General features: G+C 38.6%; 1 protein-coding gene across 3 annotated transcripts in view; it reads left to right on the top strand.

Moving 5' to 3' along the window:
- The window catches only part of celsr3 (cadherin, EGF LAG seven-pass G-type receptor 3), a 91,323-nt gene that overhangs the window by 56,521 nt on the left and 7,969 nt on the right, over positions 1–26,833 (top strand). For all 3 annotated transcript variants that reach the window (XM_034876914.1, XM_034876916.1, XM_034876913.1), the window contains 20 exons: positions 623–764; positions 2,480–2,600; positions 4,050–4,233; positions 5,233–5,334; positions 5,478–5,572; positions 6,159–6,368; positions 11,528–11,726; positions 14,024–14,215; positions 14,301–14,487; positions 15,106–15,273; positions 16,397–16,523; positions 17,090–17,296; positions 19,851–20,025; positions 21,103–21,215; positions 22,145–22,224; positions 23,011–23,137; positions 23,351–23,470; positions 25,020–25,117; positions 25,565–25,656; positions 25,899–26,072. In XM_034876914.1, the coding sequence (XP_034732805.1) occupies positions 623–764; positions 2,480–2,600; positions 4,050–4,233; positions 5,233–5,334; positions 5,478–5,572; positions 6,159–6,368; positions 11,528–11,726; positions 14,024–14,215; positions 14,301–14,487; positions 15,106–15,273; positions 16,397–16,523; positions 17,090–17,296; positions 19,851–20,025; positions 21,103–21,215; positions 22,145–22,224; positions 23,011–23,137; positions 23,351–23,470; positions 25,020–25,117; positions 25,565–25,656; positions 25,899–26,072 (2,913 nt within the window). The remainder of the gene's footprint in view (positions 1–622; positions 765–2,479; positions 2,601–4,049; positions 4,234–5,232; positions 5,335–5,477; positions 5,573–6,158; positions 6,369–11,527; positions 11,727–14,023; positions 14,216–14,300; positions 14,488–15,105; positions 15,274–16,396; positions 16,524–17,089; positions 17,297–19,850; positions 20,026–21,102; positions 21,216–22,144; positions 22,225–23,010; positions 23,138–23,350; positions 23,471–25,019; positions 25,118–25,564; positions 25,657–25,898; positions 26,073–26,833) is intronic.

Raw genomic sequence — 26,833 nt, 5'->3', positions numbered from 1 at the left:
GTTTGATGTTTGAGATGTTTGCTTGTTGTGTACTTGTGAACTGACAGGTTATTATTTCTGGTACATGGATGGTATATGGAGCAGCATTCTGCATATTTCAATAGTATTGTTGTGCTCTCATTTCATTATTGTACATGCAAAAAAAGTTTGGTAACACTTTACTTGAAGGTATCTAAATAAGAGTAAATCCTTATTCGGAAGGGTCCATCATGGTTTTTTTCATCCTCCGTGTCCTCCTTGGCTACTAGCAACTGCATGTAAGAGGGATTGGGAGTTGGTGCGCAATCACGGAATGCTTGTTTCATGTGGGCGCACCGACAGTTTTGAATTCCTCTTGGGGAAGACAGAAACTATGCATTATAGATGTAAAAGCTGCTTTCAATTCTCCATGTTTTTTTTATTAAGAGTTAAGTTGAACTTCATTGCCTCATCAGGACTGTGTGGGTTTCCATTCTACAAACTGTTCAATTCATATAACTGGTAAAGAAAGTTCTGTATTGTATAAACAAATTTGGTGGAGACAGGGCAGCATTTTTTGCTTGCATTTGACTAGTAGGGTCAGGATGGCCGTGATTGTAAAATGAATCCTCTCTCTTGTTCTCTCTCTCTCTCCCCCACCAAGGTTACTATGGTAGAGGCTGCACTGACGCTTGCCATCTGAATCCATGTGAAAATGAGGCTCAGTGCCACAGGAAGCCCAGCTCTTCCCATGGATACATCTGTGACTGTGGAGACAACCACTATGGACAGTACTGCCAACACAGGTACATGCACGTGCACACACACACACACACACACACACACACACACACACACACACACACACATTCCATTGTTTTGTGTGCGTGTGTCTTGGTGGCTTTAGTTCAGCTTTGTTGTCCCACATCTCCAGCGGTGCATGTAATCCACAGTGGAATGAGTGTAGACTTAACATAACAACGTACACACATCAAGGTTATCTGTGTGTGTGTGTCTTACTGTGTGAAGCAAGCGGGACCCTGACCTCACTCCTTGCTCCCTTCTTTCCTGCCCAATCCACACAGCTTTACATTTATCTCATGATCTGTTCTGTGTGTGTGTGTGTGTCTGTCTTGTCTTTGACCTAGTTGGTGTGTGTAAAGATACACATTCTAATGAGGCTGCTAATGAAATATAAGTCTACTCTCTCTTTTAATTTTCTCTGATTTGCCCCTCCTCCCCCCCTCTCTCTCTCACCGCTGCTGTAATTTGCCCTCTTTTTCTAAAATGAAGACACCAAGATTTATGAAGTTTGCCTTGATATCAGCTTCCTAATAACTCACTTTAATCACATTAATTAATAAGTCAAGATTTTTCATCATTGTAAAAGATTTCACTCCTGGTCAGACAAAATATAAGATTTAAGACATCAGTTTGTGCTCTGGTCATTTTTTATTAATAATAATCAAAAGTTAATACATATATTGTATATACAGTATAACATTAAAAAGTAATTGTTAGCTGCATCAATACCATTTTCAGATGACTGTAATGTGAATAATTTGAAATTCTCATTTAGGAAAGGCTATTTACCAGAGCACAGCCAGCGTAGCTTCCTGTTAAGAACCATTCTGTTTCTATGCTCCGCCTTCCCCAGTTATGATTAGACAAAGCAATTGGCTCTCTGGATATGTTTGTCCTATCATTCGAGCCCTTTAACAACCAAAAATACACACAGCAAGAAGAGACACTTCACTTGGAAAAGACATTCTGTTGGGAGATCTAACAAAAACATTTCTGGAGAAATAGAGTCATTCCTAATATTCTATTGAGGTAGCTGATATCTGTATTACGTTTCCTAAACTCCCTTTCAGGAGCAATAAAGACATGCTCAAAAGGATCTGCATTGACTGTGAACTCCTCAGTGATCCATTAGACACTGAGAACAGACGGAGATCCCAATAAAAGAGATGTGAGCAAAGAGAATGAAAGAGCCACTGCATGTGATAAACCAGAGTGATACAATCTGAGCTGTGTTTGAAGTTCAGCAGTTTTGGAAAACACAAGTTTTAAAATGAAGGCATAGATAAAAGTGTTTTTTGCTTTCATGTCATTCTTTATATTTTTGGATAATAATGGTTACCATATATGTCTTGCTGAAGTGCATATTCTTTGAACTTGTGTCTTTTCAGGCCTCTCAAACTCCCTCCCTCTTTTTCTTTCTAGTTTTACCCTACACCTTTCAATATCAATATGTTTTCTGTTTGATCATCTTTTTGTGTGTCCTTTTCTTACTGACTGTGTCTCTCTTTCATATCTTTGTTTCAAACTCAGTTAGTTAGTTTGTCATTAGTTAGAAGTCAGAATGAAATATGATTGCTTTAAAGAACAAAAAAAGTTTTAACCACACTCTGTTGCTCAATTGCTCTCTTTCTCGTACTGATTTGACCCACTTGTGTTACTGTGTGTGTGTGTGTGTGTGTGTGTGTATGTGTTTGTGTGTGTGTGTGTGTGTGTGTAGGATTGATCACCATTGTCCTAGAGGTTGGTGGGGATCTCCAACCTGTGGACCCTGTGACTGTGACACTAACAAAGGGTTTGACCCTGACTGCAACAAGACCAGCGGACACTGTCAGTGCAAGGTAACGAGGAAACACACATAGACGCAACACTTTGCAACGTGTATAAAAATGTATTTTGTCATGTTTTTACTCTTGACTAACGTAGAAAGGTTGGTGCACCAATGCTGAAGTAGTGATGAAAGCTGTTGGAAACGCAGTCTCTAAACTTTTGTAAAAAATATAGTGCGGCATTTGCTTTAATTTCTCCAGTTGTAGATGCACCATCAGATGCAGATTTTTTACTTTTTTAGTTAGCTAGTATTAACTAGAGAGTTTTCCATTGTATTACAGAGATGTTAGATAGTAGTTTTTCAAAGCTCAATTGAATGAAAACAGACCTGCTGGTATATATCATCACATTGAATACTTTTAGGATTAGAAGGACTTTAGTGGTGTAACTCTGTAGCTCACTTTGGCTTTGGTTTAACCTAGACGCACAGTAATCATCTCACAGCCAGACATACAAACTACGTCAACCATGATACTATGATTATCCCTACATATTAATATTTCTGCCTTGTGTAAACGTTCAAGTGTGTAAATGGATATGTTTGTAGGTAGCCAGGATGTTTAACCCTTCCTTAATCTGATCTTTTGACCCTAATCTTTTATCTCTGGTATTGCTTAACCACATGTTGTCCTGTGCCCTTTTGCCCTTTGTTCTTCATTTTCGGAAAAATGAAGCTTGAAATAAAAGCTTTGCCTGCTTTTCATGCTCACAATATGGGAATGTTTTCATTAAGCCTTTTAGGTCAAGGCTGACACACACAACTCTGTATTAAGTATTATGTGTGAGTGTACATCTTAAGCATTAGCAATTAATTAAATTGTTGTTTTAATGCCCTTCAGTTCACAATAAAAACATTATTTTTAAGAACACATAATTAAATTAATTACGTTGAGCACAAATTAATGTTGTCAAAGACCATTATCATGTTGAGGGGATTTGACTCTGGAAGCTGAGTTCCCTGGTCATGTCTTGGATCATCAAGCAACAGCAGAATACTCGTGAAATTCAACTTGTAAAATGCAACATAAAGCTGCTACAGGCAGAGATAATAACGCGTTTGCTAATTACAAACTTCCCGTAAAGATCCCCTCCAGACAGATATAATTCTTTTTCCAAAATCTGGTGCTCAAAACAAATTCTCATGCAAGTTTAGCAAACTAAATAATGAAGTGCTTTTTTTAATCTCTGGCTCTTTACACATCATGCATGGATTGTTGCTCTTGTATTCATGTCTATGTAGCCGCCGTTTCCCCTTTTGTGTCATTGAATAAATCTTGACCTGGTCCATGTTGTGATGTAATCGCTGGCCCTATTTTTGGCACTGTGACATTTTACATTTCTCTAACTGAGTTTCATCAGTGTTCCTAATTATGCTTACCCTGTTTGTGTGTGCATGTGTGTGTGTGTGTGTGTGTGTGCGTGTGTGTGTGTGCGCGTGTGTGCGTGTGTTTATATTTCAGGAGTTTCACTATCGTCCACGGGGCTCTAACACCTGCCTGCCATGTGACTGCTACCCGGTGGGTTCCTTCTCGCGGTCATGTGACCCAGAGACAGGCCAGTGCCAGTGCAGGCCCGGCGTGATTGGCCGCCAATGCAACTTATGTGACAGCCCCTTTGCGGAGGTCACAAATTCAGGCTGTGAAGGTGAGAAGGCTTGTGTATATCCTTTATTTTAAACATTTGCATTCAAAATAACTTTGGTTTACCCATCGGGGGTTAAATCATGCATTCATGAATTTGTTCATGTGCTCAGCATCACATCTGAGACACTGCAGATTGAATATAAAACCGTTGAAATTAAGCATCTTACAGGTGCATTGTGCATTCTTATAAGAGTAAGTTGCCTAGCAGGAGGTACTAAGATTGCTTGTCAAACACCTTTGTTCTTGACCTTGTGACAGAAACATTTGAAAATTACATTTTCTTCCAACTATTTTATTTTGATGGAAACAATCTTGTATTTTCCTTCTGTATTTTTGTCAAAAAGAACCAAAGGATCGACAAAAATGATTTGCTTTTGAACAGTAGTTTGCAAAGCTGGATTTAATATTAAAGCTGTGGTAGGGACTTACTTTTGGGATAATTGTGCACAAATTCCATAATAATCTTTTAGTGTTTTGTAATTCAAGTGGTCTCAGAGACAACTGTCTTGTGTTCTTTAAAGACAATGTATAAAATGTTAAGATGGATTTGAAACCCCTATTCAGACTGAGTCAATTATCTATGGAGACAAACAGAAATTAATGAAACAAATGAGGCACTGCTGAGGTTCCACCATATTTAATTATTACTGTTATATTTTTTATTTTGTCCTTCACAATTGCGTTTGTCCAACTTGTGTCTGAGCCTTTAAATAACAAAAAACTGTTGATTATATTTATCTTTTATGTAACATCTTCCAGTCAATTCTAGGTATTTGTTTTTGTCTTCTGTGCCGCTTTGCCACTTTCCAGTTTCCATCTTGCAATTGCTTCCTTTAATTTGTAGCTGCTATTTTATTCTATCGCATTCATTTTCATTTTCTATTTTGCAAGTCAAAAGAAAAATATTTCAACATTATCAGGGACTTATTGTTATGTTCTTAATTGAAAAGTTCATCAAACTGATAAGGATGATTTTGAAGAATGTTCTTTTTCTCTGCAGTCATTTATGATGGTTGTCCAAAAACCACCACTCAGGGGATCTGGTGGCCTCGAACCAAGTTCAACCTGCCTGTCGCAGTGCCCTGCCCCAAAGGCTCCGTCGGTCCGTTCACACTCACACACAGTAACATGAGTGCATTCAGACACATAGATACGGATATACTGGCTAATGTTGGTTTTGAACATTAGTTTAATCTATATATTCCATGACCTTGTGAAAAGACCTCCTGTTTCTCATCCTTGCAGGTGCAGCCATCAGACACTGTGATTTAGAGAGAGGATGGCTGGAGCCAGACCTTTATAACTGCACTTCACCTCCATTTGTGGAGCTCAATGCCGCTGTATGTAGTCTAATGTCATTAAACACATGTCTTCATGGACCCCAAAACCTGTCCTTTGAAAAGGGCTGAATCCTGGCCAAATCTTCCATGTACCAGTCAATAAAAAATGTGGTTAATACTGCCTGTTGCTGATAAATGCTTTCAGTTTGTCACCTTATCCAGCTCCAAAATGTTTTGGAAACCCTCTGTTGGTAGTTTTTTCTCAACTTGTAAATTCCAAATTCCCAGTACAGCAGCCAGATGTTTCTTTTTTAGAACAAAGACATGTATTTGAATTTTGTGGCAGCATTGTACAGAAAGAAGGATAAAGGGGGGACAAGGTTGTGGACCCAGGAGACTTGTACCGTAGTAGTCGTCCTGTTTAAACAAATATACAAGGTTAGGAAAGACATGATACAATGCAGACATTGTATATGTGTAAGCAACTTTAAATTAACTAGAGGGAAAATACCATGCCTCTTTGTAGACATGCATTTGTTCCTCTGTACATGTTAGTATTGTCATATTAAATCCCAGCAATTCTTAAATACGTGTAAAAAGGAGGTAAATTAACTTTTTCATGTTTTGTTGTTGTGTGTATGTTTAGCTTGATTCTCTGGAGCGTAATGAGACTGAACTGAACACAATCCTGGAGAAGAAACTTGCCCACCAATTGCGTGACGTCACCGAGGCAACCGCCCGACTCTACGGCAACGACTTGCAGATCACCGAACGGCTGCTGTCCCGCCTCCTGACCTTTGAGACCCAACAGAGCGGCTTTGGACTCACCGCTACTCAGGACGCACATTTTAATGAGGTTAAAAAAAACAACAACACATGATTCAAATGTTCCTTTCACTGCTTTTCAGTTTTTGCCAAACACCCTTAACACCCTGCTTAAAAAGGGTGAGAGCAGTGAGAAGGGGGGCAGGTGTACAGCGAAAACCTTCAGAGTTTCTTGCAGTGGCATACAGTGGAACATATAAAGACATACAATATTTGCCATTAACAAGGATGTTGCTTTTTTTGTGAGAAAGAGGTTAGACATTTTTGAATTTGTAGTTGTATTAATGTTTTGATGATTACAAATGCACACATTTAGAGAGGTTAATTGAAAATAATGTTCAAAATAGTACAGCTATGTTTTGAACAGACTTAATTAGCATTGTTAACCAAGACTACTGTAACCAACAAGCTGATTAACATTTTTGAATATTAGTTTATTGAGAGAATCTCCAAACATAGATTTTGGGTCTGATATTCTAACATCACAAATGGATATTATGGTTAGTATGTTATTTGACTCATTTTAAGGAATACACCACATTTCCACGCTCTATTACTTCTACCCGCAACCACAAATCTGCACAGAATCTGCCAGAAGACATTAAATAGCTGCTGTTATTTAAAACCGTAGATTTGATTGATATAGTGTACCTTTTACGGGGTACAGACCCAGTGACGAGATCATACAATAAGATGTCTTTTCTCTGAAATGGGATGTATTGTTGCTATGGCAATGCAGTGACAGTAGCTCATGAAATATTGCAACATGTCATCTCTCCAAATTAACTGACAGTCTCATTTTATCTGATAAGACGGCTTGAGTTGAGGATGCAGGAGCTGACACAGGATCATTTTAGCATGTTGGTGTTTTGACATAAAGGCGCTAACAGAGATCTCCATCTAATTTTGATATACATATTTAGCTTATACATCAAATTTGGCTGTCAAGAAATAAGTTGTCCACATATCACAAGTAAGTGGTTGAAGGTCTAAAGTAAGACAGCCATCTTGCCTCTAAAGCTACTGTTTCAATTCACTGGCTCGTGTGTCAGTAATTTACAAATTGCCAATCACTATGGAAACAGTGATGTGAAATTGACCCATTGGTGATTGTGTGCATATATCTTCATTAATGAAGAGAATTTTAATATCAAGTCTTGGTCAAATATAATAAGTCACAACTTTTCTTCCCGGTCATTCCTACACACATCCCTACACATTGCTACAATACACAGCTAGTAGTAGTAGTAGTAACAGTAGTATTTTACTTTTAAAAATAAGATGTTGAATGGTAGTCATTTACTACTCGAAATTTGAATTCATTCATCTTTAGCTGATGAGTTAGTTCCTGCTGGTTTATACAGCCCGGAGGCGGAGCGGGAGAGGATTCATTCAAATTCAACAGGGGCCATATTGGGCCGTTAAAAAGCAGTTTTCTTCTCTCATATGATTCTAAAGTTGACCCAGGGAAGCATTTAATAATTAATGATAACAGGGAGGACTTAGCCACCTGATGACAGCTGTAGCTGAAGTAGCCACACTCATTTATGCTCTCATTGTTAAATAGCTAAGAACGAGTTCCTATAGAAACTGAGTGGGTGTGGCAGGAGCATCCCTTGGTTTGAACCAAAGAATTTCATCTCTGTCAATTTGTAATTATATGAAACATATTTGACAATAGAGTTGAGCTTTGATAGATTTTATTCATGCATAAACATTCTTTTTGTTTTACGAAAAAATTCCCAGATTCAAAGGCAATTTTTTAAAACATGCCTGCATTAAAAAGTCCACCATTTCTTTTGTGGTTCTACATAAGAAGAAGGACCCCTTCTAGTTTATGACATGAGGTCTATTTAAATTCAGTGGGTAAAAGGGAGGAGTGTATCTATCCCTCTGAGGTGAACAATTAAATAACAAGCACCCGCATTTTAGATAAGATAAGCCTTAATTGTCTCCCATAGGAAAAATTTGTCTTGGGCATTTGAGAGAAACAAATGAAAAAAGAAATACATTTTCATAATGATTGCACATTTCCTGTTAACTCATGCTGTAGTCAGTAACTTCTGTATTGCACAATGCCAAAAATGCATAGTACCATATCAAATTTAACACACACACATATATATATATATATGTATATATATATATATATATATATATATATATATATATATATATATATATATATATGTAAAAACATTGCACCAGAACCCTATCATTGCACATCTTATAACCATAAGGTTACCACAAATCTTATTCTTCAACAAAAGAGAATGGACGCCATCCCTTTTCTTACAAACAGCTCATTAATTAAATAAAATCTAATTATTAACCAATGTTAAATTTGTTCATAACCAATCTTAAATGAACAAGAACATTTTATTGGGGCACTCAAAAGCATCACAGTTCAATACATTATGTTTGGCTAACAAGGACAGTTGCTATAGCAACCAAGCAGTAGCCTTAATGATACCCTATATAGAGTGAAATGAAAACCTTTTCCTGCCTGACATTTCTCTGATGTTTCACCTCACCTGACAGTAAATGTGTAATATGGCCATTAGGGTTTAACGTTATGTTTGCTGGTTTACAGCAACAGAAAGCAGCTATATGTTGCCCCAATGCTATATTGTCGTTTTGCAGTTTCCAGAAAATAATAACCTGATTTCGCCTCACTTGTAACCTCAACTCTTTGCTCTAAGACAGTGGCTACATCTCATCAACAAGAGTTAATGAAGCAGCTATGCTTTACCCTGGCATCACTGATGTGTAGCTGCAGACAGCCCATCGTTATCTCACCAATAAAAAAAGATGATATACTGTATATCTGGCAACACTTGCAGTCTCACTTTTAACAGCAGCTATTAGGCTGGACAAACAGGTAATGTAGAACACTGTTACTATAGTAACCCATCAGTGGTAGCAAAGCCCTGTGGCTGCAGGAAAAACAAAGGAAGGCAGGGAGGAAAGTAGTGTTTTTGCATCAAGAATGTAACAAGAATTGGAAGAATGTTTAAGCTGTGATCAGATCCATCTGTAGACTACTGCACCTCCAGGCTAATGTCTTATCCGGTACACAGCAAAAAAATGTGCCAGATGGGTTTTAAAGTAAGGGAGAGAAATACAGATATTACATGTTCTATAATATGTAAGCATTGGGCATTTGTTATGACACCAGTGTACTTGCACAGTGGTCCAGAAGGTTTGGTTATGTACAGTAATTGTTTTCATAGCAGGATCTCAACAGCATGAATAAAGGTTAAGAAAAGAAAGGGAATTCATTTCATAGAACATTTTGGAAATCTAATTAATCTAATAAAAAGTTAGTTCCAACTAGGATTTGGATGACATGTTGCACGTATAAAGTGATCGCGCTAGCATTATGTTCCAACCTGTCCATGCTGCCTCTCAGTCAGCCTTTGTGTGCCATGTTCTCAGCCAGTAATCCTCTCATCTGCTGCCATTTCTCTGTCATTTTGTTTGTCTCCATTGTTTTTCACCCTTTTTCTTTTAAATAGATAAATACAGGCTTTATGAGCTATTGCAGTGTACAGCCTGATTGGGTGTGGAGCTTCACACCCAGCATTACATTTCTTTCATTAAGAAATATTTTAATTTATTTTAAATCTTAGTAATATATTTGAGTTCCTGATTTTACACATGCTCAGAGGAAGCCATTAATGGAAACTGGACTGTGCATTTTCATACAGTCTAGGGTTTAATGTGATTTTTAAGAAAGCAAAAAGTATATTTGCATGTTTACTTAAAACAAGTATTAATTAATAGCGGTGTTTTGGGCCTTTCTAAGTTACTAATTTGGTAACAAATCAATACAGAACTTTGAATCTCTAGGCCAGGGGTCTTCAACGTTTTCCAGGCCAAGGACCCCCAAACTGATGGCGAGATGGAGCGGGGACCCCCTAATTATATATATTGTATAAAATTGTGTTATATCAAACTGGTCCTATAGTGCCATGTGTAAATGTACATTGTTATTGTGCATTCAATATTTTCGTTACATTACTCCATATCTAATACACTCTATTACATATGGAGTAATGTAACGAAAGTAATTTCGCCCTGGGATTATTAACGTATTTCTGATTGTGATTCCTCGTTGATGGGACAGGTGTTGTGAATGAAACGGTGCCCAGCTTGAAAGAGCTCCTGTGTGTCGCTGAATGTGTGCATTGATGACTGAAAGACATCTTCTGCCTCCATTTATCTGTTTACTACAGTGTGTTGAATTCATGTTAATGTGTATTTAAAGACATTTCAATAAGTGGAAAAAATTGCAGGGGGGTGGGGGGGAATATAAAAAAAAGTCTAATCAACCAAAACTTTCGCGACCCCCATGCAGTACCTCCGCGGACCCCCTAGGGGTTGCGGAGCCCCTGTTGAAGACCCATGCTCTAGGCATCTGTCTCTTGTTTTCCTCCATTATTGTCTCCTGCTTCCAACAATCACTTTTTTTGTTATCATTTTCCATTTCATCACATCTGTCTTGTTTGTTTCTTCTCCACCTTTCTCTCTGTTTCCTGCATCTTTGAACCAAGCTTGAGCTTCTTCCGATAGCTTTCTCTCATTCTCTTTTTTTCTCTCCTTGTCCCTCACTTATCCACAATCCGTTTCTGATTTCCCCTCTACAATTCACTATGTTCTTCCTCCCCCCCCCCCTCTCTGTCTCTCTCTGTCTTTCTCTCTCTCTCTTCATCTCTCTTTGTTGAGAACATTATGCAAGGATCCAGAATCAAAAACTTTTCATGGAAATGAAGACGCTGTGCATAAATGGCAAAATGACTAGGGCAAAACGTAACTATAGTTGGGGTCAAGACTTGTTTGGATGTTACTTTTTTTAGCTCTGTTAACAATCATCCCCATGTTCTCGGTCACAGCAGCCTGACAAAAGGCTCGGCGATAAGGTTTTTTCAGAATTCTTGTCTCAACTACAATGCGTAAAACTCAACTTCTGTCTTTCTCATTTTTGCTCTCTCTACAAGGCTTTACTGTCTGCATCTTCACTTTCATTGGAACTTTTTAGCTTGTGTCTGCCCAGAAAAAAGATCCCCTTTCTTTATATCTTCTAAGTCTCTTTCCCTTTCCTGATCCAGGATGTTGACACATTTGTTATCTACTTCTTTTTATTTCCTTTAGTCTTTTACCAATTGTTCATCTTTCTGCTGCTTGCAGAACATTGTGCGGGGCTGCAGTGTGCTGTTGGGTCCTGGTACCTCTGGACTTTGGCGGGCTCTCGCTCAGAGTCAGAACCACATCCCGGGTGGTGGTCCGGCTGAGCTGACGGAGCTGCTGGAGCAGTATGCCCAGAATCTGGCCCAGAACATGAAGCTTACCTACCTCAATCCTGTGGCGCTGGTTGCTCCAAACATAGGTGAGTTCAGAATGACCACACACGATCGCAGAATTAATACAATAGCTTAGATCTAACCAGACCCATGAAAAGAGACTAGGACAGTAGAACAATCTTAAGCTTTATACAATTTGCAGCGGTTTTCTAATAATCCTGTAAATCACTGCTATGAAATCAGCTAGAACGACTCATTGTAAAGCGGGAGAGAAACAATACTAACGCAAATGATGGTGGCACAGCCAGAGCGCTGTCAGCAGCACATGCATTTCACACTCCCACACATACAGCAACTAGTGCTGTAGCACTGGCCAGCATTCATCATTTTGGTATACCGATACCGAACACACAGTCAGACACATAACAGTAACAGTTCAAGCAAACACAGACACACACAATGATAGTCTGGAGTTTAGTATTAGTGAAGACCTAATAAAACTCATGAAAAAGTTTATAGATACTTTTTCTTAGCCTTTGCTGTACATGAAAAGTGAGTTAGTTCACTCTGTCAGAAACACGCACACACACGTACATCTGCAGATTTGGCCATTTGCCCTGTATCATTTAGTTTCTGGTATCCTCTCACTTGTACATTTTGCTCTTTTCCATGTGTTTGTATCACTTGAGCAGTATTTGTGATACTGTTAAACAATCTTTGCCACATACAACAACAACAACAAGATTCTGGTGTTGAAATAGCAACAGCAGCAGCTCTGGCAGGGATGAAGCCAGACAATGAATTTCACACTCAGTTAATGCTCTTAGCTACACACACAGATTGAATTTCTATAAAATCCTCTACACCCAAAACTTATAAAAGTTACCAACTAGTGATTCTTACCTCACCAGCTTCTTCCAGTGTAGTTCGGTAATACAGTTAAACCCAGACCTGAAGAAAATATAAAATAGGCTTATCTGTCTTGGCCAACATGAATTGCCTGCTTTAATTTTTTTCTATTTGACTCTGATCTCTTTCTTCTTTGACTGTATATTCTTCCTCTTTGGCATACATCTAAACTGCTGTTCGATAATTTAAAACTGACAGCCTGATGCAGAGCCCCAGACGGAGCACATAGAATTAGCAGCTGCAGTGAAAGCAGAAATGCAATATCATTTCTTTATATCATTCGTTGTTCTTGTTTTTGGTCATCAAAAAGCCAATTCTTCAATTTTATTTGACCGATAAACCATTTGTTTCTCCATCAAAAAATGTATTAAGTACTTTTAAAATCAGAAAATAGACTTTGTCCACACATCAACCGGTCTCACTCACACACACAAACACACACACAGAATTATTGAGTGATCTCTCTCCTCTCTTAGAGTTGAGTGCTATTCCACTTCTATTTGCTTGGTCAAGTGCTCACTCATTATTGGACACTCCACATTGACTATATACGTATGTGTGTTTGCCACCTCATTTCCTATAATACGACTGGTCCTGTGTGTGTTTGTGTGTGTGTGTGTGTGTGTGTGTGTGTGTGTGTGTATGTGTGCGTGTGTATTTGGTATTGGCTCTTCACACTCTCAAATGCAAAGAGATTAAATGGGTTAATTGACACAAACAGTTTAGGTTACCCCTTAAATTGTGTATAAAAAAGGAAACTAGATGTATTTTTTAGTTTTACTACCAAACTTAATTAAAATTGTCCAACACGATTTTCAGCTGTTATAAAGCTGAAAGACCACTTCTTAGCTTGTCAAGCTTTGGTTTACTGTAAAAGTCTGCACTTTTTTCAATAAATGTTTAAGCATCTTCAGAGGGCATTTAGGTAAATCAGTGTTTTAAGTAAATAAAATCATGTTCATCAGGGTGTAACTTAACTTACCCAATTAAAAATAAGTGCCAAAATGTGTGTACCGGGAACATTACACATTATTAAGGTTTGCTGCCGATCTTATTAATTACATATAAAAAAAAGGTAGTTACTACTGAACTGGCAAAAATGAAGAACGCTATCATTTTAACAAAGATAAAAGACAAGTTAGCCTTTAACAACTACAAATCCCATGATGCGTTGTGTGTTTGGTATACAGTACAGTATGTTGTTAAATGCTACCAAGATAATATTTGCTTTATCATTTTTTTAATTATAGTGTGCTCAACTGCACTATCCAGTACAGTAATAGATAATAATTTATCTTACAGCATGGACCTGTAACATAAATCTTTTATATGATAGTATAACAAGGTCTCATAATTAATTGGTCAATAACATTTTCCTGTTAATGTTTTCTGCAAATTCCCCAACACCTGCCACTTATGTTGTTTCCAAAGTTTTGTGTTCATGTGTGTTTATTGCTGCATGTTTTTTTGACAGTCATGAACCTGGACCGCGTGGAGAACCAGACCCATGTGCGGCGACGTTTCCCACGTTACCACACCACCCTGTTTCGCGGTCAGACATTGTGGGATCCCAACACCTATGTGTTATTGCCCCCTGCTGCCCTGGTGCCACAACGACAGCAACAACAACACAACTGGAAGGAGAAGGAGCGGACAGAGAGAGAGCGTAAGAACAGGCACATACATATAGAATTAATGTCTTGAGTTTGTAAGTGGCTGAAAATATACTCACACACAGTTCTCCATTTCAGCCTTGGCTCCTCAGAATGCTGCTCCTGCCGCTGTCAGTATCTCAGCCAATCAGACAGGAGAATACACTGCAGCCAGACGCACTGTTTCAATGCCAGAGCCTCCCATTACCATCGTCATCATGCTGATATATCGCAGTCTGGGCAGCGCTCTCCCACCCAAGTACCACACAGACCGACGAGGAGTAAGGTGGGAATCAATCGCACTCAGAACAATAACAATCAGATTACGGCAGCTGTCTGAACACTTTAAGGAAGGAAGCAACAGGATATGGATATCTTGATTACCCATGTATCTTTAGCAAGAGTAAACCAAAACTGCTTTTATTTCACAGGAGCATCAAATCATTAGAAACACATTCTTCTCAGAATATCATTATCTTTAATCATAAACAATAACTTTACAGAATTAAAGAAGAAATACAAAAATTGCAAGAATTACCATTAATCACTTTGTCTATAAAATGTGAAAAAAAGGGAAAATGAAAATGTTAATAATGCTTCGGTGCTATTTCCAATATCACATCCTTGTCATCCGTTTTCTCTCTCTCTTTCTATCATGGTTTCTTTGCCTCTTTTTCTCTATCCCCCATCCTCTATGGCCACTTCCTCACCTCACCTCAGTGCTTAATTACAAAGTAACAAACTGTCCAGTTTTTAGTTGGTTGTTGACGTCTAGTATTCCAGTTTTGTTACTCTCTGCTCACCTTGTTTTTGCCTTTTTTTTACCGTCCTGACCAGGACATTAAACTCTGCTTTCTGTCTTATCTAGTAAATGTACGGTAACTCTGCATTCTCTCTGCCTCAGGCTTCCCAGACACCCGGTAATGAACTCCCCAGTGGTCAGTATCTCTGTCTACAACAACCAGACGTTTGTGGGTGGACACTTAGACCAGCCCATCCTGCTTGAGTTCAAGCTGCTGGAGACGGCCAATCGCAGCAAGCCACTGTGTGTGCAATGGAACCACAGCAGTCCGTGAGTACAGATTACACTTGTCTATATATTCCTACACACAGACACACTAGCTGGGCTACAGACAGAACGCATTAAAGAATTTTAGACTGTGTTGGCATTTCACAGGTAAACTGGAGTTCAAATGTTGAGTCAATAGTGTGTGTGTGTGTGTGTGTGTGTGTGTGTGTGTGTGTGTGTGTGTGTGTGTGTGAGAGACAAAACCCAAACAGTCCTGATGAAGTGAATTCTAAGTTCAGCGTAACTCTTTATAAAAAAACTTAGAGATTTGAAACCAGCTTTTAATGCATAGTTTCTATCTTCCCCAAGAGGAAATCTAAGTAATGACAACAAAACTGTTAAACGTAATTATTGAGTGATCTCTCTCCTCTCTTAGTATTGAGTGCTATGCCACTTTTGTTTGCTTAGTACTCTGTATTGATACTCACACTGTATTAATACTGTTTAAACAAATGAAATTAACTTTTATGATGATATTTTGAATGTAAGTCCTCTGATTATTGTAGTTCTGTGTAATGAATCTACATATCTGTATTGTACCGTTTTGAAACACATTCCCGGGGAGCACAGGAAAACACCTGAATGCCTTTTTGCGATTAAAAAATGTGTCATGTGTCATAACATATGTTAATTTGATGAGGTTTTTGTCTTTTTTGCTTTTAAATATAGAATATATTCAATATCTGACTTTCTGGCACTGGATTTATGACCACCCTTGTTACAACCAATAAAAATAATGATGGTTCAGTTCCATGAAGTGTCCAAGTAAGCCATGCCAGTGAGCCAGCATGCCCAATAGCAGATCCTTGGAACTGCCAATATTAAATTGCAGTGTGTTAGTGTGTTTATGTTTTACTCAGAACTTCATGACATGCAAGCTGCAACGGTAAACGTTGTTTACTTTACTAGTCATGCTAAGGTTCATGGGTCATAAACACACATAACACAAACATATTTTTGCACATAGGATACAATTAGTCTTTTCATGTCTTTGCATATGCACACATTTTATTCCTCTCTCTCTTTCTCTCTCTCTCTCTCTCTCTTTCTCTCTCTCTCTCTCTCTCTCTCTCTTTCTCTCTCTCTCTCTCTCTCTCTCTCTCTCTCTCTCTCTCTCTCTCTGCAGGTATGAGATAGGAGGTTGTTGGACAGTCAGGGACTGTATGGTGGTGTACAGGAATACCTCACATGTCCGCTGTCAATGCCAGAGACTGGGCACCTTCGGCGTGTTGATGGACAGTTCACACAGAGAGGTTAGTGATCTGTCAGTGAAAAATACCCACATACTGTATATGTAATCCACATATTCATAGTCATTTAATTAATATGCCTCTCTAACATAATGAGGCATGTAGTGGATTAATTGTACGTCTCCTATCAGTGATCGTGCTGTGTCGGTTTTACTGCTTTTTCCATTTGAACATTTCAGCTGGTAATTGCTGGATTTAGTCAGTGTAAAAGTTTGAAATCCCACAGAATTAAATCCTGACATTCTGAAAGCTAAAGGACGCCTTGTTACAGCTCTAGAAGGTTTTCATGGTTTAATGCAAACCCCCTGCCCATTGCACCCCTGCATACTAAGTGATTAAATGTTTGAGGTGGGAAACTTGTGGCATCAGAAACCTCATTGCTTACAGTCAAGTTCAAGTTCTCCAAATATGGATAGTTTACGTTGAATTAATTGCAGTTGGACATTGTTACTTTTCATAAATTTTTGGGATATGGGATGTTTGAAAAAAAAAAGTATTTTCATCTACTCTCCAAAATGATATACCTTCAATAATACCCTCTCTTCCTTCCCGCATCTCTCTTTGAGCAGCAGTTGGAGGGGGATCTGGACACGCTGGCTCTGGTCACATACTCTTCTCTGTGCGTCTCCATGCTGGCCCTCGTCCTTACTGTCCTGGTGCTCTCATGCCTCCGAGGTCTCAAGTCCAACACCAGAAGCATACATTCAAACACAGCAGCGGCCATGTTTTTGTCGGAGCTGGTGTTTCTGCTCGGGGTCAATCACACTGAACAACAGGTAATCACTGGTGGGGGATTGTGGGCTTGTGTTTCCTTAGCCCTGTTAGTTCTGTAATGTCTTTAGCTTCTTTGCCATTCCTCCAGTTCCCAACTTGCAGCTTTGGGAATGAGCAAGCATCGGCTTTACCTCATAATTGTGTAATTTCTAGACACAGTTTGCGGATTTGAAGGTGTACTCACCTCCAAAGTGTAGCTAGTAGTAGGAAACGGCCTATGTTTTCCTTCACTGATGCAGCTCGGAAGGAAATATCAAGACATCTCTTTCTTTTTCCCTTACTTCTACTATTTACCCTCTGTATCACTCCTTCCTGGTCACTTTGTGCCCCTGTACATCACTTGTGTTTTTTGTTGCTTTTTTAATGTAAGTCCTCTTCCTATTATGCTAAATACTTCCTACATTTTTCATCTTCCCTTGTTGTTATGTTTCCTTCCTCTCTCCTGAAAACTTTCTCTTTTTCTTTTGTTACATCACAAATGTGTATGTGTGTGTTTAAAGAGCAGCAAGTCTTGTAGAGAGGGCACTGCAAATATGTGCTCACTCAGCGTAAAATTCAATTAATTAAGCTGTATCAGCCACACTGTCAACTGTACGGCTCTTACAGTGGGACTGGTTACTTCTAGCTGAACAATATGTTCTCTAATTTACGTACATCATGCTTGGAAGAGCATGTTAGTGCTTGCAGCGGTCCTGTGTGTTTGTTGGCACACAAATTTTAGTCTTTGTCTTTTAGTGTGTAACTTGCAGTGTTTTGATTCCGTGTGTGTATGTTTGTGATATTCATTATCTGTCTGTATTCTTGCCATGGCTGCTTTTATTTCTGTTTCGTCTCTGGCTGTGTTGTTAGGTATTTGTACTGAGATTCTTTTTTAACCATAAAATCTGGGACAACTGCAAAAGTGCAACCAAGTATTCCACAAAACTTTCTAACGGTTTCAAGTTTTTGAGGTAATGCAGCCACTTAAGAAACTGTTTTGCTTGGTTGAATTCATCCTTAATTCAGAAAAACAGAGCTCCCTATTTTTGGAACTAATATGCCAATGACTCATTATTCAGAATTTCTGTTTGAGTTGTGTATGTGCAATTCATCATTGCGCATGAGAGGGTTCCAGTAGTGTTTAAGAGAATGTTTCAGTCTTGCGTGTGAGAGCGTTTCACTAGAGTTTATGAGAGTTTTCAGTAGTGTTTATGAGTATTTTTGTTGTGTGTGCATGAGGTTTCAGTATAGTATGTGAGAGTATAATTTTTTACTAGTGTTTATGAAATCATTTCACTTGTATGATTAATGTTCAGTTACAACATGAAGAAACACCAAACCTTTTGGTGACCGTTATGAATGTTAAGGTGTCTGTCCTGTTGGCAGGCTGCTGTCACAAATCGAACTGCGCCAAAGTTGATACAAACTTGCATGGACTCACAAGAAGCTTGTTCATCAGACAGAGTATTTGTATTTAACTCATAAACCGTGCTTTTTGAAATTGTTGGTTTAGATTTGATTTTTACATATGAAAAACAGCCTAACAGTTCTATTAGAAGATAGTGACTTGCACTTTCAGATGTATACATGCTGTATTTCAGAGGCACTTGAGTTTGAATGGCATCTTTCTCATCTGGTTAAACAAGACAGACTGAAGGCCCCAGAGTTCAAATAAACCACTTCAGATATGCTTGAATGCAGCCTGAGGGTAATTTCTCAGAAGGCTTAAAATGCTAATATTCTGCATTATTCATGGAGAAAATGAGCATTACTGCCAAACCAAACACTATCACTTAACTGACAAGTGATTTGGAATTATCTGCCCTGGCAGAACGTACTGGGATTTATTCCTGATAATATACTGAAACCATCTATCTAAACCATGATATTGAATGGAGATCAGATATTTATTTTTTAGCAAATTACACCACCTTTTAGCACTGATTTGTCATCCTCTCAGCATTCTTAGAGCATCATCTATGGCAATAAAGACAATTTTCCATTTCCATCAATACTGTTTAATGAATTTTTCTAAATACAAATAAATCAACCAAGGACCAAGCTAGCATTTCAACTGAGCGGATAATTCCTCTTAAAACCAGGAAACACCTTATATACAAAGATTACAATATTTTAAATATATTGTTACATAAACACTTTCAGGCTTTTAAACACATAACTGCTAAGACAATCACATTACTTGTGAGGGTGTTCTATACTATGTGTACTCATAATCGTAGGAAAGAATGCACTCTTGGGTGTTATTACTATAATTCAGCACATTAACAACATTAATTTACATTCATATCGTTTTTTTGCTGGACACATACTTTAACACGCTGCCATAATCTCTGTTCATTAGTCACCTTGGTAATTAAATCACAAATGCTTGTTTCTTCGTCGCTAACACCTGTTCTCTTGTAATTTTGAGAGGTTTCTTCACATTTCTTTTCCTTATCTCTCCTTTCCTTGCTTCCTAACTGCCTGTCTTCTCATTCCTTTCTATTCTTTCTGCAATCTTTCCCTGCCTTCTTTCTCCTTTCTTCCTTTAATTATTCTCTTTCTCTCCCCCTTCAGTTCCTTTGCACAGTTGTCGCCATTCTCCTGCATTATTTCTTCATGTCCACGTTTGCGTGGATGTTCGTGGAGGGCCTTCATATCTACCGTATGCAAACTGAGCAACGCAACATTAACTATGGTGCCATGAGGTTCTACTACGCCATCGGCTGGGGCGTGCCCGCCATTATCACAGGTGACACACACATAAGCACAAAGACACATAAGGTCTCTTTGATATTTGTCAGAAACATGTCAATGCATCCATGTACACACAGACAGTCAAACATGTCCTTGCCACATGTATACATTCATGACATCACACAGATCATGTATGTGCGCAGACACACACATCACACACACATTAGCGAAAAAAAAGTCTGGCTGTGTAGATAAGGTATCCTATTGACACTTGTATTAAACAGGTTTCTGTGACATTTTAATACAGAGATAGTAAAGCACACATACACACACACACACACACACACACACACACACACACAGATGCAAGTAGTTTCTTTCTTGACACATACGGTAAGTAATATCTGTCTGCTTTTTTCTATCTGTCTGCATTTTTCTACAAACACACACACACAAACACACATAGGCTGCATGTCTTTTTCCTCAGAGGTGTTTCCGTCTTTATTTAGGCTCTTCCTGTCTCTCTTACTTTTGATATCCAATTTTAAAAAATCTTTATACCCACAACTGTCAGAACCTTAACAGGATCTTCTGGCACAATCATAGAGATGTTGTCTGGTTGTGTGGATAAATAAAAGATATCTTGATCAAACTGATACTTGAAAACAGCAGGATCATTTAAAAGAATATTTTTATTAAGATAGATTAATTTTAACCTGAGAGAATCAGGTGGATATCAATGCAGAATAAATACAAAATTGTCAAATAACATTGACCAATATAATGTTAGATAGTTATATATCCGAAGCATCAGTGATACGAATCAGCACTGGGAATTGATAAATAAACTGAAAACCTATATAGACACATCTGAAGGCACACCAATGTAATCATACATTTACAGCCACTGTTTCCAAAGAGCTGAAAACCTTCAACATGATGTGTTGTCATCTGAAATAATTATTTTAAAAAGAACTAATAATTAAAAAGATGAAAACCTAGCATTAATTGGGATGTGTTCTGCTATGTCTTTGACATTTCCGGTGACTGTAATTTAGATAATTACATGCTATCACATCCTGTACTGCTTCTCTTTTCCTGTGTCGTCTGACTGTATGTCTCTGCACTGCAGGCCTTGCAGTGGGCTTGGACCCAGAGGGTTATGGGAACCCAGACTTTTGTTGGATCTCCATCTATGACAAACTCATCTGGAGCTTTGCCGGTCCTATAGCCATCGTCATACTGGTAACTGTCTCTCTGTCTGCCTGATATACTGTAGTTAATGTTAATGCCAATGTATGCACTCAAACTTAACTTAACTTGAAATGAAAATGCGCATAAACTTTGTTTGCTCCTTCTTCCCTGCCTTAAATTGTTGGCGGGTTACCTTCCCCAAAATAGTCAAATTATATCATCAGTCATAGGTGGAATTTTACAAAGACAACCCGCTTGAACTCTGGTACACCAAAACTTTATTTACAACTTACATAAAGCCAACACTTTACAACTTCACTGCAACATGTTAGACAGGACGCTGTGCCAGGGTTTTACCATGCTTATGAATAAGTCAATGCAGTTTAGTTAGTAATCATGTTATTGTATAATGTTATTCATCATACACTTTTATTCACTTTATTCAGACCCGTAGTCATTACCTTTATTCTTTCCGTCTTTCTGTTGTGCCTTTGCTTCTTTTGTACCAATTAATTTATTCAGCGGTTACTTTTCTTTCAATCACTGATTTGTCTATTTTCTTATGCTGTTTAACCCTAATGTTGTCATTGGGTCAAATTTGACACCATTTTTGTTTTTTAAAAGTTTTATAAGTGAAAATGTCAACATTAGGAATATCAAATAACTTTGGAAAAATATTTTTTTTAAAGCAACCACAACATTGAAAAATTGACAAAAATGTCAGAAACTGTTTTTCATGGTTGACGGGAAGAGGACACAAGGGTTAAGTAAAGGAACCAAAACAGAGCAGTTCATAGACTTAAGTGGCTTTGTCTTTAACACATTAACCTTTTTTTACCTCGTAGATGACAATTTTATCCAGATTGGTTTTGTTTTATTTGTTTATCCTCATCCCTGATGTTACTAAGGGCATTATTGGGTTAGCTGAAATGCATTACAAAATGTTGCCTTATGTTTTGTTTTGATTTCCCCCTATCCAGATGAATGGAGGCATTTTCATGATTGTAGCCAAGATGTCCTGCAATCCCTCTCAAAAGGAGACCAAGAAGCTCCCTGTCATGTAAGTACCCAACCACCATTGTAAAATGACTTCTCATGTTCAAAAGGCTACTTTGTTGGCTATTTTTCATCATGGTAACCCCAATCTTATATTATTGCACTTCTCATGTTCAAGTAGAAATGAAGTTTAGCTTTATTTAAAGCTTCAGAGTTACTGTATAAAGATGGTCTAGTGATTTAAGACACCAGAATTCTGTCTTCAAAGAAGTTTTCCCAGTTGAAGCATGAAAAAAAAAATGTAAACATACAACATGCATTTGTATGTAACTACTAACAATTTCAATAAGGCTATAAAACAACGTATAAATCTCTAGCTGTCTCATTTACTCAATGCTGATTTGATAGACAATGATCATGTCAGGCCTTGTTATTGATCAAAGCTTAAGAGCATAAATGACACAAGGAAATCACTTATCTATGTGGTGTCTGGCTCCCACATCTCCGCCTCAGTATTTATCTGATGGTTTACATAAATGTATAATGACCATATTGTTGTGATATCAGAAGTAAACGTATATAGTGGTATAAGGTACGTAAGTTAATTTGTTTCCAAATGTTACATTCACTACATTCAAGAGCTAGCCGGCATGGCAATTAATGTTATATATTGTTGGGCAAACATTATCCTGTACATCCAAGTTGTACGTGTCAAGATGTAACACGGGGATGTTGTCTGTCCAAAAAACTGCAGATGTTTCCATTATGTTATGTAAGCCTACAGTATTTTATTAGTGTACTTCTCTGGTCTAACCTTCTCCCCCACTGACCTCTGTGTTTCTCTCTCTAGTGCTACTGTTCGCAATGCCTTCTTGCTGTTGCTGGTGGCCACTTCCACTTGGCTATGTGGTCTGATGGCTGTGAACAACAGCATCCTGGCTTTCTACTACATATTCAACGTCCTCTGTCTAGTGCAGGTGTGAATGTGTGTGTGAACAAAAGTGTATGTTTACACAAATAAATGTTGGTTTACTCTAGCACTCATTCAATTTCCATCCAGTTAACAGAGTTAATAATAATGTTTTTCTTACAAAATACTGGCCAAATAATAGTTATTTTTTTATTGCTCAAATAAAAAGAATCTAGTTTGTGTCCAAAGGAAAAGACTTGTATCTGTATCTCTTACCCAGGGACTGTCGGTGATGCTGGCCTTCACTGTGTTCAACTCCGAGGTCAAGGAGGCCTGGAGCGTAGCCTGTTTGGGTAAGAAGAGCCCTGGAGAAGACCCACCAAGACCACCACAGAACACTGTGAGTTATACGCACGTACAGCCTCCGATTGGGTATTCGTACTGCTGCAGCTCGTCTCTGCAGAACCTAAAAGTTTTAATGTCGTCTGGTATCTTGGTTTGAACTGACATTACTATGCAATCATCTACATTCATTTTTTAATCATGTACATGACATGTTGATTTGGGAACAAATTCTTTTATGACATTATTGCACACTAACAATTTTGCAGGTTGAATCTAAGACCATTATTAGGGGCTGAAAATTGTCTTGCTGCATTTTTCCAAAGCTGTTTACTATGTCTTCTACAGTGTCTACAGTGTTATATTTTATAGATGTACTATCACTGTGTCCATTACTAGACCAACACAAAAGCCCCTCTGCCCTCCATTCCCCCTTCACTCTATCCATCCATCCATCCATCTTTTTTGTCCTCCCTTTCCTCTCTCCTACCTCCAGGGTTTGTCGCTGACCCAGATAAAACAATATATACTGACCAGTGGAGCCCTGCCTGCTCTTTAACCCACTTCAATAAAAGCACTGTTCAGTGCCTATTTTTTGTGTGTGTGTGTGCGTGCGTGTATATGCATGCCTGTCTTCACATCTTTTCTTCACTCTAATAACTTGTGTGTGTTTTAGGTCATAGCTCAGCACACTGTGTATGTGAATGTGTATGTGTGTGTGTGTGTGTGTGTGTGTGTGTGTGTGTGTGTGTGTGTGTGTGTGTGTGTGTGTGTGTGTGTGCGTGCGTGCGTGTATGTGTGTCAAAAGGCATGTTAGTTAATACAGTACGTAGTTCATTCCACCCTTTTAACCCCATTACCTCTGAAGCTCTTCTTATCCTTTACTGAGTCATCTGGGGCAAAATGACTAGCTTTCCAAAACTACTATTAGACACAAATGAGCACCTATTAACATACTTTCGCCTATCTGACTCATACTGTGTAATATATTATTTTATAACTACAGTGACCTAATGCAGTATAGAAAGCAGAAATTGTGCCCCATTTCCAGGCTAGCTTCTGCTCCACTAGCTTTGCCTCCTTTTCATTTTTATATGTTCCGGTCAGCACTCAATAACTATAATCACTCCCAAGACTCTCGTGAAGCTGTAGTAAAATATTACCAGGGTTGTTTTTGAATTCTGAAAAAAAGTCTTGAGAATGGTTCTTAAATTTTAACCACCTATTATATTAAGTACTCTTTTTCTTATAATATGGATAGAAAACCTCAGTGTCAGAAAGAAGTCCTTAAGATGAATCATGGAACTAGAGGAGCACAAGGTAGCCTATAATGAGGGTGGAATTTTGACTCTTGATACAGTGCGGTATGTGCTGTAAGTAGAGACGATTCAATGCAATGCACTTTTTCCCATGTTCAAAATGCATCATGAGGGAGGAAATGTTTGTTTTTTTGGTGATCAAATTTTTTCTTACACAAAAACACCTCTGCAAGTAAGAGGTCCTCACAGATTTCGAAGAAGATAAACGGCTATGTTTTGTACTACATACGGTAATGGTTGATGTCTTTCTTTTAACCTTGTTTGTTTCGTGTGTGTGTGTGTGTTCAGGCTCAGAACCCCTATCACAACGCATCTCTGTTGGAGCAGAGCGGGCTGCACCGAATCACTCTGGGAACCTCCACCATCTCCTCCGTCAGCTCTGCCAGGTATATAAATATGAAAAAGTTTACCCAGACACAAACACACATAATGTGGACACATACACACAGTTCAACTTTTACCAACAAGCTAGAAATGAATTTGGACGGAAATACGTCCACACCATGACTGTTGGCATATCAACAATGTAGAAAATGAAATTGTCAGGTTGATTCTCGGTGATTCTGATTTGGGATAAAGTTGCTTCATGAAGAAAATTTCCTCCCTAACAAAAACCCTGTCACGCTTTTTGTGGGTCAGTGGGGTAAAGATGAAGAAGATGGGATGGAACGATGTACTGTAGTGTATGTGGAGTAACACTAATGTACTCTGAGAGTGACTGTTAGTGTATTTGTGTGTGTGTGTGTGTGTGTTTAATCTGTATCAGCCTGTATGACTGCTTATACAGTATACTCTGTGTGTGTGTCCTCACTTCTCTCCTTTTTGCCTGGTAGAGAAAATCTTTTGGCTCGTCAGACTCTGGAACAAAACATCGTCCACACTGGAGCAACAGACCTGGATGTAGCCATGTTCCACAGAGACGGAGGTGAATACTCAAACACAACCACAGACATAAATGCACACTCTTCCAGCAGTAGTGACACATTCGCCATTTAATCACCCCTTTTTTCTATATTTCTTTTGTTTTCACTCTCCATATAAATTTCATTAAACATTAAGCTCACATCACAATGATGAATAACAACCCTTAATTCTTTTTCTCCTTCCCTCCACTTGTTTCTTCTCTGGCTCCTTTCTATCTTTTCCTCTCTCTCCTTCTTCTTCCAGGTGAAGATTCTGACTCAGACTCGGACCTCTCCATGGAGGAGGAGCGCAGTCTCTCCATTCCTTCCTCTGAGAGCGAGGACAACGTCCGATTACGTGGGCGCATCCAGCGGCGATTCAAGCGCTCCAATCACAGCGAGCGTCTGCTCACAGAGCCCACCCACAACGGCACCAAAGGTAGATGGGCACTTTAGCGATTTTCAAGTGATTTTCTTCTCACAGTTATAAAGCACACTTGATTTATTGATTGACTCTAAAAAAAAAACTGATGATTGTTCGGCAGATTTGTTTTTGGTTCATTAAGACTTTGGTTTAATTTAGTCCCCCACCCATCCCTCCATCATCTGTACAAGTTTAACCTGTGCAGAGTCATGGTGGGCAGTGTATCCCACATAACATCGTGTGAGACAGGTTTCTAGGTACAACATATTTGGCCAAACATAAATGTACGCACGCTCACACCTTTGGGCAATTATACTAAGAGTAGCCAGTAACCTGGCCTGCATGTCTTTGATTTGTGGGATGAAAACCACACAAGTGTGGGGTGAAAACAGACCGCTCCCTGCCAGCCCGCAGAGTCAAACAATGTAGGTCCCAGCCGTAGAAAGTGCACTACTCTTTTATTCCTGATATGTAGAAACATACATGTGTAGGCAAAAAACTAACACCACGCATACAACAAGAGAAAATGTCAGTGGCAGTAAGCATTAATCAATACCTTATTTCTGCAGATACACATGAAATAATATCATGCATAATAAATGAGTTTATGCACTTTAAAGTATGTGATGTAAATGTCATGCATATAGTGCTCAGTGAAAGGTTTCACTGTGAGAAAAGGCTAGACGTCGGATCCATACAAGCAATCAATTATTGGCTTTACAAGCCATCTCGATTGCAGGAACCCTATTCAGGGTTAAACGTGGACCAAAGCTATC

The sequence above is a fragment of the Etheostoma cragini genome, chromosome 7, assembly GCF_013103735.1.
Source record: "Etheostoma cragini isolate CJK2018 chromosome 7, CSU_Ecrag_1.0, whole genome shotgun sequence".
NCBI classification, from domain to species: Eukaryota; Metazoa; Chordata; class Actinopteri; order Perciformes; family Percidae; genus Etheostoma; species Etheostoma cragini.
This window is presented reverse-complemented; position numbering and strand designations above follow the sequence as displayed.